The following is a 12597-nucleotide window of genomic DNA, read 5'->3' as shown; positions in this document are numbered from 1 at the left end:
TTTAACTGTTTCTATTTTCTATGTTTTTTTTATTTTATTTTTTCATTTGTTTTGTTATAATTTGGAAACTTTAATAAAATATCATTTAAAAAACAACAACCAAATTCTTTGCGTACACTGGGTCCTGGGCCTCGAAGGTCCGGGGGTTCCTGCCTTCCCCCACCACTACCTCATCCTGAGCTCTATCGGGGTGAAGGCGGTCTAATCTGATTGCAAGGTGCCGACCCATTAGTAGTTCAGCAGGGCTCCGGCCAGTCATTGAGCTGGGGGTGCTGTGCTGTGCTAGGAGGAATGTGGCAAGGCGGTACTCCCAATCCCCTTGGGTCATGTGGCAGAGGGTGTCCTTGGTGGTCCGCACCATGCGTTCTGCTTGGCCATTGGTGGCAGGGTGGAATGGCGCCGAACGGATGTGGCGGATGGCGTTCTGTGCTGTGAAGGTTTGGAATTCTCCAAACGTAAATGCAGTCCCGTTGTCTGAGACGAGAGTGTCAGGGAGCCCGTGGGTTGCAAACAGCCTGCGTAGTACCCGGATGGCTGCGGACGTAGAAGTGGACGGTACCAGTGCGACTTCCAGCCATTTGGTGTAGGAGTCCACCACTATGAAGAATGTTTTCCCCTGAAAGGGGCCAGCGAAGTCCACATGCAGGCGTGACCATGGTGCTCGGGCGGACTCCCAGGACTGGACTGGGGCCCTTGGGGGATCTGGGCGGGATTCTTGGCAGGCCTGGCAGTGTTTGACCCAGGCCTCTATCTCTCCGTCGATCCCTGGCCACCACACGTAACTCCTGGCAAGGGCCTTCATTCTTACTACCCCTGGGTGTGTCTCGTGTAGGGCTGTGAGGACCCTTTTGCGGAGGGGCTGGGGAACAACGACCCTGCTTCCCCATAACAGGCACCCCTTGTGGGCCGACAGTTCATGTTTGCGGGTTGTGTAGCCGGCGAATTCTGGCCCGGGGCTGCTGCTGGGCCATCCCCTCCACACCCAGTCCAGGACCCGGGAGATGACCCTATCTTTCTTGGAATGGTGTGCCACTTCTTGTACCTGAATGGGGCGGTCGGGAAGCAGCTCTAGGCTCATAACCTCTTGTGCAGGTGCTGGGTCAGGGCCTGTTTCCGGTAGTGGTAGCCTGCTGAGGGCGTCCGCATGGCCCATTGCCTTCCCAGGGCGGTGAATCAGTGCATACTGGTAGCTGGCAAGGAAAATTGACCACCTAAGGACGCAAGGAGACAGCACTTGGGGGCTCTGCTTTTCAGGGGCAAACAAGCCAAGCAACGGCTTGTGGTCAGTCACCACGGTGAAGGAATTTTTTTACTCCCTTCACGATTGCCAGACCCTCCTTGTCGATTTGCGAGTAGTTCCGCTCGGTTGCATTGAGTGTCTGGGAAAAGTATGCCACCGGTACCTCTCTTCCATCCGGGAGTTGGTGTCCCAGGACAGCGCCAATGCCATAGGGTGAGGCGTTGCATGCTAGCACCACCGGCAGCCTCTCGTCGAAGTGTGCCAAGACCAAGTTTGAGACAAGCAAGTCCTTGACTGCCTGGAATGCAGCCTCCTGGCGCTGGCCCCACACCCAAGGGGCCCGCTTGTCCAGGAGTCTGTGTAGGGGCTCCGCTACCGCCGCCTTGTGGGGAAAGAAGGAATGGTAAAAGTTCAATAGTCCCAAGAAGGCCTGAAGTTCAGTCTTACTCTTGGGCGCCGGGGCATCACAAATGGCCCGTACCTTGTCCCCAGTTGGGTGGACCCCTTCTGCGTCCACCATAAATCCCAGAAAGTCCACCTGAGGCACTCCTAGTAGACATTTTCCCCGCTTCACCTTGAGACCCGCCGTCTGGAAACGGTGCAGAACGGTGCGGAGGCGGTCCTCAAACTCCTCTGGTGTGGGCCCGGCAATCAATACATCGTCGAAGAAGGGGGTGACGCCAGGAATCCCTTTAAGGAGAGAGTCCATTAGATTCTGGAATATGCCTGATGCCACACTGACACCGAATTGCAGCCGCTTTACCCTGAGCGCTCCTCTGTGCGTCACAATCGTCTGTGCCTCTGCTGTGGCCTTATCTACTGGCAGCTGTTGATATGCTTGGGCCAAGTCCAGCTTGCCAAAAATCTTTCACCCAGCCAGGGTGGAAAGGACATGGCTGACCACTGACACTGGGTATGCGTGGGCCATGAGGGCCTTGTTTATGGTACATTTGTAGTCTGCACAGATGCGGACCGAACCATTAGGCTTAACGGGTGTGACGATTGGGGTTTCCCAGGGGGCACTCCTTGCTCCACGAGCCGGTCCAATTCCTCGTCTATACGGGGTTTCAGGGCGAACGGGACCCGGCGGGCCTTGAGCCTGACCGGTCGTACTGCGGGGTCAAGCTGTAGAGCAATGGGGGGGCCCCCGTATACTGTCCCAATTTCCCATCGAAAACCCCTGGAAATTCCTTGCAGATGGCGTCCACGTCCACTTGTAAGCTAGTGTGGTTCACCCCGGTGACGGCTAGCCCCAGTGGTCCAAACCATGCCAATCCCAGTAAGCTAATGTAGGGGCCCTTGACCACAAGCAAATCCAGTTGCCGCGTCCGCCCTCGGTATTGCACCCTGAAGGTCCCCACCCCCATTGTGGGGACCTTACGTTTCTGGAAGTTCCGGAGGGTGAATGGGGCCGGCCTGAGTTTGGGACCCCCAGTAGGACACAGTTTCCTTAAGGTCCTTGCCAAGATTATGGATAGAGTTGAACCCGTGTCAAGCGCCATGCGGCATGGGGCACCCTCTATCTGTACCTCTACATAAATTTTCTCTACGTTGGGGTGGGGCAACTGGTATACCTGGAAGTCCGTGAGCTCCGTCAAGTTGCCTTGTTGCGTTGGGCCCCGGGACCTGGGGCTCTTGGATTGGTCATCTGATGCCTGGCGTCGGGTGGGCCGAGCTCGACACACCTGGGCAATGTGTCCCGATTTTCTGCACTGCCTGCATTCTGTGTTGCGGAAACGGCAGGTCCTCCTCTCGTGACTTTCCCTGCAGTTTACGCAGTTCCCTCCTTCTCGTCGAGGCAGCTGTGGTCTGTGCGCTGCTTGAGTGCGCTGCTGTACTCGGTGCACCTCCTCCCTGTCAGATCCTGAGTCGTCGGTGAGGTCTTCATGGTGGACCCTCGGTTGGGGTGGCAGGCTCGGCGGTGCCTCTTGCGTCGACCTCTTGGCAGCTTCCGTTGCCAGGGCCTCCTCCAGAGCGACCTGGAACGTTAGGTCCTTCTTAGCGTAGAGGTGTCGTTGCAGCTTCTCATCCTTCAGGCCACCGACGAGGCGGTCACGAAGCATGTTCTCCAGCTCTGAGAAGTTGCAGAACCGGGCGGCTTGGCGGAGAGAGGTCACAAACCCAGTTATGGTTTCCCTAGGGGCTTGCCGCTTTGCGTAGAAGGCATTTCGACGAGCCACCACTGAGGGCTGCAGCGAAAAGTGCCCCTTCAGCCGTTCCATTATTGTTTTGTATGGAACCGTAGCAACATCTTCAGGTGCAAGGAGAGCCTGGGCGATTTCAAACGCCTCCTCTCCGCAGACGCTGAAGAATATCACCCTCCTCTTGGCGTCTTCTTCATCGGTGAGCCCTTTGGCTTCTAGGAGGAAGGTGAAACGGGAGGCATACCCTTCCCAGTCTCCAGATGCTGGGTTGAACGGCAAGAAGCTGCTGTCGGTTGCCATTCTGAGTTCCTTGTGTCCCGGAGCTGAAGCCTGGATACACGGTGCGAGGCAGCGGTGCGGCAGGTGGCGGTGCTGCGGTGCTGTGTGTGGCAGTCAGCTCAGCGGGATCCCATCCTCGTCGCCAGTGAAATATACTCAGAGTCGCAAAGTGATTTCATTCTCTTTATTCAGCTCATAGTGGTGAGGAGGAAGAATGAAAGTCTGCTTATATATCTGCTTATATATATTATTTACACAATGGGCTGCACGTGATTGGCTAATTCCGGAATTCTCCTGTAGGCCAATCAGGTTGTGGATTCACTTCTATCTGCAGCATGATTGGGTGGTTCCTGTCGACCAATCATACTGCTGCATTGTTCTAGGACCAATCAGACTGCTGCAGTTTGGATCCTATTCAACTCAGTACATAACAATGACTAAACCGTTTCTGGCGAACCAGAGCAGCGCACGGAAACACCGTTTACCTTCCCGCTGGAGCGGTACCTATTTATCTACTTGCACTTTGACGTGCTTTCTAACTGCTAGGTGGGCAGGAGCAGGGACCGAGCAACGGGAGCTCACCCTGTCACAGGGATTCAAACCGACGACCTTCTGATTGGCAAGTCCTAGGCTCTGTGGTTTAATCCACAGTGCCACGCGCGTCCCTTGTCACGGTGTGCATAGGATTTATCAAATCACACTCAGTCTTGCGCACCATGCATGCTTCCACTGGGACACCTGGTTGGCCACTGCAAAGGGGCCTTGCTTGGATCTGAGGATGATAATGTAGCTTTGGTTCTTAACAAAGTTGCAGGACTGAAGGAACAAAGGTTACATCCACACCATGCGTTTAAAGCTTTGTGGTACTACTTTAAACAGTCCTGGTTTACCTGGCGCACCCTTTTTTAAAAAAGGAAAAACAAAGTTAACCTCTTTTGTCTCACTTTGGTGTGATTTTATTGAATACATAAAAAGAAAATTTGCATTTGCCTCTTCCACAAATCTGTCAAAAAATCTGGAATAAGTAACTTGCTTGGTTGAGACATTTCTTGATGTGATAGCGAGCCTTATATTCTTTCAGTCCTACGTTCATGTTTCTGTGTCTCTGGCGTCTCCTGTGGGCCACATTGCTTGAGCTCTTGTTTCTTAGGATGTTTCTTTCCACTTACCTGTCTGTATCTCATCGCAAACATCCAGATAACCAGCTTTATCTTTTCTTCTTGTGAATATAACATCCCCTGCCAACCTTGGTTTGGGCTGGTTTAACTTTTATGCTTTTGACTCATGAAGTTCCAATTTGGTTTTTGGGTTATATGGTAAAAGTCAACAAAGACACTCTGTCCCCCCCCAAGCCACCCATTCATGGCTTCCCCCAAAGAATTCTGGGAGCTGTAGTCTGTTAAGGGAGTTGTGAGGAGATCCCAGTTCCCTTCCTAGAGCTACAAATCCCAGAGTTCCCTGGGAAGGGAGCTGGGTGGCTCAGCTCAGATGGGTGGAAGTTGCTGTGCAAAATGTACAGAGGGCCATCAGGTGGACGAAGGCTGGACTAAAAATGCCAAGTTCCTTGAGTAGCTTCTGCATCTTCTCCATTGTGGACATTTTCTCTTCTCTTCCTCCCCAGATAAAAGACCTCTTCATGAAGAAGTGCCCCGGGGTGAATTCTTTCTTCATTGATGGCTCCTTTCAGTTGCTCTAGTAAGTAAAAGAAAGAAACCAGAGTGCAGCAAAATCAAATTTGCGGCCTGTGTGTGGCCCCCGACAGGTCAACCAGGGGCAAATGTGGCCCTCAGGCCAAAAGGCTAGCCACCCCTGCATTTAAGAGTGTGGGGGCCCCTTTGCCACACATTCCAGGGCATCTGCTGGGGTGCTTTCTGGCTCCCCCCTCAATTCATTTGGGGGAGGGAGCCAGAAAAGACGTCCAATGCACATTTAAAGCACATGACTTTCCCCAAGGAATCCTGGGGGGGGGGTTGCTAAGGGGACTGGCAGATTGCAGCTCTGCCAGGGGTTAAACGACTGTCCCCACAATTCTTGCGTGGGAGGGGTAGCATGTGCTTTAAATGTACATTAGATGTGCTTGAAAACTATGGTGTGAATCTGCCCATAGATTTTGGAAGCCCTCCTGGGTGAGGCTACCTGGTGGTTGCAGTGTTGCCCAGCTGCTCCCCCCCTGTCCGCCCCTGACTGGGCTTTGATGCTTCTTGCCTCCAGCTTCATCTACTCGGTCCTGGTGTTAGTGGCAGCTGCCCTGTACCTGGCGGGCATCGAGGCCTACCTGGCTGTCATGGTCTTTGCCCTGGTCTTGGGCTGGATGAATGCCCTCTACTTCACCCGCGGCCTCAAGCTGACTGGCACATACAGCATCATGATCCAGAAGGTGAGCCAAAGCAGAGCGCAGTGTCCGGGGCCTCTGAGGACCTTGGGCTGGAGGAGGTCTGGCCGGTCATTTGAAGGTGGGTGAAAAGCTGAAGGGACTATGGGATGCTTGAGGGTTTTGACCAGCAAGGCTGCATTCCTGTGTGCTTATCCTTGCAAAACCAGTTTCTCATGGTTTCTTAGGAACCAGGTTGTGCTAACTTTGTCATCCCTCTAAAAGCTTCAGCAGAGCTCCTGTCAATCTGCTCAGAAGAGTGTGTGGCTGATGGGGTCTTATCTGGGGCAACTGTCTTGCCTTAGTAAACAGAGTCTCAAACAAACTTTATCCTAAGGGCACTGTGAAGCCTTGGTCCCCCCCCCCCCGCACTCTGGGCAGTGCTAAACTCTGCAGCGCAGGGGCTGGCATGATCCTCAGAACCTGAAGCTCCCCCAGCGTTGCTGGAGAACAAGAGTGGAGCGCCCCCCACCCTGCGCTTGCTTGGCAGGGGGGACCAAAGAAACCTCTGCACATGCCCTGTGTTCAGATATACAGCTGCTGATTCCTGGAGTTTAAGGACTTGAGGGTCACTCCCTGGTTCGACTGATGGTGTCAAGCAGCTGTTTTGGTCCCCAAGTTGTGGAACACTTGTGGAATGTGGGGTGTTGCCACCACCCCTCCAATCGTTCAAGATTCGCTCTGGCTCCTTGCTGCAAACATTCCTTCAGATCAGAAGCGGGAACCCTCTTTAGCCCAGGGGCCACTTTCCCTTCTGGACAGCCTCCCAAGGGCCGCTTGGCAGTGATGGGTGGGGCTGGAGGCGGAAGTGGGCAGAGCAACAAATGCAATTTTTATCTTCCGTTTCTACACATGCTCCCATGCCCCTCTCCCCCCTGGCAAGCAAGAGGCTTGACCAGAGGTCAAAGACACATTCCAGGCAGGCATTTGGGGCCAGTGCAAGGTGTGCCCTGGGGAGGGTTCTGAGGGCCAGTCAGAGAAGCACAGAGGGCCAGATTTTGGCCCCCCAGGGCCTGCCAACCTCTCTGGCCATAGCCAAGAGGCAGTTTCCAGGTGTGCTTTACTGCCTCTGCAACAGGTGAGCACATCCCAGTCAGGCAGGAACACGGGGGTGTGAATCAGGGCCGAAGGGAGTGGCACTGAAGGACACATTTGTCCTTGAATTTCCTCACTCTGGCTTCAGACTGTTAGACGACTAATGTGGGGCTCACCCCAGAAGCAGCTGCCTTGAGCCTTTGCCTGCAAACGTTCAGCCTGGTGTGTTGAGTGGCCGCCTTCCCTCTCTGGTTGCAGATCCTGTTCAAGGACCTTTTCCGCTTCCTGCTGGTCTATGTGCTTTTCATGATTGGCTACGCGTCTGGTAAGATGGCTGCCCTTTTCGGAGTGCTGGTTTCTGGGCTCCTTGGTTTTCCCATATTTGAAAATCTGTGTCCTGCTGCTCAGCTGAGCAAGCTCCTCACATACCTGCAAAGTTTGAAAGGGGCATCGCCAAGGCTTTTCTTGGGCAGCAACATTCCTTGACACAAATACTGTTGGATTTTGAGGTTTTCAAAAACAGCCTCCAAGGTGTAAAAGATGCTGACTCTGACAAGCTGCTGTATGGCGCTTCCAAATGTTTATTAGTGAGACTTGGACATCAAGCAATCAATTAGCACATAAATTAAAACAAATCAATTACAATTTGGAAACCACAAAACTCAAAACAGCAAATCTAACAAGTCTGGTTAGCAGCAAAACAGAAAGAACATTTCAGTCACCCAACCACATTCCTGAACAGCCAAGTTGCGACTGCTTTTCCTGAATGAACTTACTCACCCAGGCAGATGCTGGTTTGTTTTAAAAATATTTATTTATTGAATAGTTATGAAATACAAATTAAAAATTAACTGAAATGAGACAGATGCAAAGGGTGAGTTACCGATGTTGGAGGTTTGAGACAGCTCAATAACTAGACAACCTTATAACTTCCTTCCTCTGTATTTTATGGAGTTTTGAAATGGAGAGATAACTCAGAATGGCCATCGTCTCGTCCAGTGGTTCCCAAAGAGGGGTCTCCTGCCCACTGGGGGGCCGTGGGATTTCCTAGGGGTGCTAAGATGTCAGTCGTGGAGTATCCTCCCCTCCCCCGGCAGCCTCAGAGGCAAGAAGAACACACAGTTCGTATTTTATGCTTTTTTATTCAGTCATCTGGTTGCAAGACAGAGGATCCATGTCTCCACGCATAGGAGACGTTGGCTTCTCTGAGTCCCTCTTCTTCCGTCTCCCACAACATCCTGGAAACCTACGGGAAGTCGCAGGAGTCACATCCCCACATTTTCTGTTCTTGAATGTGGAGGGACTGGCGAGCCCTTGGACCAGGAGGGTCTCCCAGACTCTCCAGGGAGGTCTCTGCTGTCTGCTCTGTAAACTCCCCCCCCCCATCTTGCAACTAGGGATTTTCTCATTCATCTGTACATCAACCTGTCTCCCTCTCCTCCTGAAACTGCTGGAGACACAGGGTCGAAACGCCCCCCCCCCCCTCTTCTGAGAGGAGCCGATCAGACGAGGCCTCACTTCCCATTCCTCCTGTTCAGTCCGGTCCCTGGCATAAGGGGCAAGCAGGCAGCAGGGGGCGCTGGAGGTGTAAGCTGCCATCACTGCAGCAAGTCCATCAATTTATTGACGTAATTAAACAAAATAGTTTTTAATGAATTTTGAATAAAGGCGCAACTAATTGTTGTGGTTTGGGGTTTTATTTTGTTAATACCTTCCTTGGTGGGTCATGCAACCCGCTATACTGAATAATGCTTTCTATAGGGTAAGGTAGGGGTGCTGGGGGCGAGTTTATGGAATTAAGGGAGGGCCACTGGGATAGAGTATATCGGGGTGGGGGGGGCAGACTTAGCCTTTACAATTGTATAGTAAACAAACACTTTCCATATTTTCCCAAATGAGTCCTTTTTCTTCTGCACTCTGGTCACTCTCAGGATTGTGTTGCATTGCCACATTTTGGTTGATATTTAAAATCATTTTGGAGAAGCATTTTTAAAAATGGTCCCGTTCAATAGAAGCTATTTTCTGCCCACCTAAAGCTGAGATTTGAATTTTGCATGCTCAGTAGAGTGAATTTTCATGCTCAAATTGGTTGAAATTTTTCTGGCGCTCAGTTGGCAGGCAGGTTTAATTCCTATAGATGACAGGCTTGGTATTTTTAAACCTTGTTTCTCTCCCCTCCCAGCTTCTAAATCCAACAATATTTAAAAGTAGAAGCACTTCTGTAAAAAAATATTCAAAGAAGGGACAACACCACTTTGGGTGCCTTCAGACATTGTGAATATTGTGCGAATTTTCCTGAGGTTAGAACTCCTGCCCTGTTTTCTGATTAGCCTTCTGCACGGCATGCCTGTTGCTGTGAACTATGGCTTTGTGACCAATATGTGCTAAATTTCATTCATGCTGGGGGGGCGGGGAGGCCCAACAATCGGCACCATTTTTGTTTTTTGCTGGAATCAAATAACACATTAGTTTTCTGGAAGTGGCTTTTACATCATGTGAAAGCCCAAATATGAGGCAGAAATTGAGCAGTTAGGAAAACTTCAGGAAAATGGGAGGTGGTGTGGCGCAGTGGTTAGAGTGTTGGTATCGGACCTGGGAGACCAGAGTTTGAATCCCCACTTGGCCATGAAGCTCCCTGGGTGACTCTCATCCTCACAGGATTGTTGAGGGAGTTAAAGGAGGAGGAGGAGGAGGAGGAGGAGACCCGTGCACCTTGAGCTCCTTGGAGAAAAAAAGGTGGAATATAAATTCAGTGATGAAATGACAATAAGAATAAAATGGACTAAACTGTCCTATGAATGCAGCTTTTGAAGTGTGACTGTATTTGGGACTGTTTAGCCTTGACACCACGTTCTCATCCAGAGGAAGGCGACGTGGTGCCCTCCAGATCATTTAGACTCCAGCTCCCATCAGCCCGAGTCAGCCAATGGCCAGTGCTCAGTGTGCAGCACCCAGAGGGCCCTGGATGGTAACTCCTGGCCTAGCAGCTCTCCCAGGGAGACTCCCTTGGCTAGTGCAACTGCTCAGTGCCTCCTTGGCTTTCCTGCAGCGCTGGTCTCCCTGCTGAACCCCTGCCCCAGCAGCGAGGCCTGCAACGAGGAGCGCTCCAACTGCACAGCCCCTGCCTACCCTTCCTGCCGGGACAGCAAGACCTTCAGCAATTTCCTCCTGGACCTCTTCAAGCTGACCATCGGAATGGGGGACCTGGAGATGATCGAGAACGCCAAGTACCCTGGGGTCTTTGTCATCCTCCTTGTCACCTACATCATCCTCACCTTCGTCCTTTTGCTGAACATGCTGATCGCCCTCATGGGGGAGACCGTGGGGCAGGTGTCTAAGGAGAGCAAGCAGATCTGGAAGCTGCAGGTAGGCGAGTCGCAGCGGTGGAGTCAGCCGGTGGGCTTTCAAAGGGCCCAGAACACACCTTGATGCTCTGGAACGCAATGTGCTTGTGAATACAATGCAATTTAACTGTCTTGAGTTCTGAATTCTAAGCTGCTGTAACCCACCCTGGAATCTGCTAGTGAAGAGCAGGTAACAAATGTAATAAATGATAATAATAGGTTGAAGTTTAATAGCACAGGAATGGGAGGCTTGCACCTCTTCCATTGCTTCTAGACTGAACTCCCGTCCTGCTTGATTGGGGCAGAGAGGACTCCCGCAAGAGGGCTGCCGGTTCCCCATTCAGATCTCAATTAAAGCCTGGACAAAACCCAGTTGTAAGGGAGTGGCTTAGTAAAATGCAGTGCACTGTCAAAATAATACAAGAAATCACAGGTTTGCAATGCGGGATTCCTTTATCATTTCTTGGAAAAAATTAGTATGATTTGAGAAATTTGGAGCTTTATAGTGTAGGCAAAAGTTGTAGAAGACATTATGGTGGGGATTTGTTGCTGATGTTTGTTTTTTGCTGTTTTCATGAATAGTATGAAATTGAGTTTGAATAAGGTTGATTCCAACAAATGGACTTTCTCGTGTGGTTTGGCTCCATGCTAAGATGACCTCAGCATTCTGCAGAGGCAATAGATCACTTCCGACAACATAGTTTTGACTTGCTATAATTCAAATACTCAAAAAAATAATTTAAAAAGTTCTTTGCATCAAGTGGGTTGCCTGAATTGCCCTTGGATAAGCCTGAGGGTGTCATCCTGAGATTGACATCTGGATCAGTAGAGCCACTGAAACCCGGTCAGGAGTGGACTCTCATACTTCTCCTGACTTCTCTGCTTGCAGTGGGCGACCACCATTCTGGATATTGAGAGGTTCTTCCCCGTGTTTGTCAGGAAAGCCTTCCGCTCAGGAGAGATGGTCACCGTTGGGAAGTCCTTGGATGGGACGCCGGACCGGAGGTGGTGTTTCAGGTAAGGGCGAGAGTCCCCATGGGAGAGGGAGATGTTGACTAAATGCTTTCCATTTCTGGATTAGGCCCTTGAGCCAGAGTTGTCTGTTGGAAATTCTGCGCCAGTCTGGGTGACAAACCAAATTTTGCCCCAAGGAAAACCTCCCCCCACCTGAGGTGTCAGCAAGCATTGCCCATGCCCTTCCAACCACCCATCTCTTCACACCCACGAGGACTAGGCACTTGAGATACTCAGGGAACTGCATCCTGGATTAGGGTTACATTTTCTGCACTCCTACAGGCACACAGATGCACCTAGTGCTATTTTTCTAGAAAAAGAGGCACCAGAACTTGTTCTCTTAGAATGGCAATGGTGCCCCCTTGAGAGGTGCCAGAACTGAGTTCTGGTCAGTTCCGGCTGAAAAAAGCCTCGGGTGCACCCATTCTGACACGCACAGCCTTCCTTTTTGCCTCAGCAAATGCTGCGGGTTCTGGACGCTTTGCAGAAAGCCTTACATCAGCAGAGAGAGATCTTTCCAACATTTTGAAGGTGCTCTCCAAAATGGAATCTTTTTTCTTTTTTGTAGTCTGCCCTATCATTTTAAGACCAGGGCAGGCAATGCCTGTTTTAAATTAGACAGCGCTCCCAAACCAGCTGTTTTTTGTCAGTACCCTTCATGGTGCAGAGAGAGCAACGTAGGGATATAGGAGAGCCAGAAGTGGGGGGTGTTTGGGATGGCGTTTGAGTGGTGGGGTGAGGATTTAGACCCTGAACCAGGTCTGAAGCTTTGAGGGAAGATGGTCCCAGGCCCTTTCTTGGCACAGGAGTGCAGGGCATTGCCTTCTGCAGAGTCAGATCTCACTGACTGGCTCCCCAGAGTTTCAGAGAGGGAGCCTTTCCCAGCCCTCCCTGGAGATGCTGCTGGAGACTGAACATTCAAGGACGATGTTCTGCCCTGGAGCGACATGCCTTGCCTGCCCGCCCTTATCACATTGATGCCCCACCATTTTCTCCAAGATGCTCAAGGTGGCAGATGTGGCTCTCTTCCTCCCCATTTTATCCTCACAGCAACCCTGTGAGGTAGGTGAGGCCAAGAGACTGTGACAGTCCCAAGGTCACACTGTGAGTTTTACAGTTGAGCAGGGAGTCCTAGTCCAGCACTCTAACCACTCTATAGCACTGTCCAGG

At 51.3% G+C, this 12597-nt stretch overlaps 2 protein-coding genes across 6 annotated transcripts in view; one reads left to right on the top strand and one right to left on the bottom strand.

Moving 5' to 3' along the window:
* Window positions 1–12597, bottom strand: part of LOC308572488 (putative CENPB DNA-binding domain-containing protein 1) — a 258614-nt gene that overhangs the window by 43285 nt on the left and 202732 nt on the right. The window lies entirely within an intron of this gene.
* Window positions 1–12597, top strand: part of TRPV4 (transient receptor potential cation channel subfamily V member 4) — a 53828-nt gene that overhangs the window by 37005 nt on the left and 4226 nt on the right. For 4 of the 5 annotated variants that reach the window (XM_081168506.1, XM_081168505.1, XM_081168508.1 and 1 more), the window contains 5 exons: window positions 5285–5358; window positions 5875–6040; window positions 7328–7394; window positions 10119–10435; window positions 11303–11430. In XM_081168506.1, the coding sequence (XP_081024632.1) occupies window positions 5285–5358; window positions 5875–6040; window positions 7328–7394; window positions 10119–10435; window positions 11303–11430 (752 nt within the window). The remainder of the gene's footprint in view (window positions 1–5284; window positions 5359–5874; window positions 6041–7327; window positions 7395–10118; window positions 10436–11302; window positions 11431–12597) is intronic. The other variant, XR_014001769.1, reaches the window with a different exon arrangement.

This window comes from Podarcis bocagei (assembly GCF_964188305.1).
Source record: "Podarcis bocagei genome assembly, chromosome: 13".
In the NCBI taxonomy this organism is placed as follows: Eukaryota; Metazoa; Chordata; class Lepidosauria; order Squamata; family Lacertidae; genus Podarcis; species Podarcis bocagei.
This window is presented reverse-complemented; position numbering and strand designations above follow the sequence as displayed.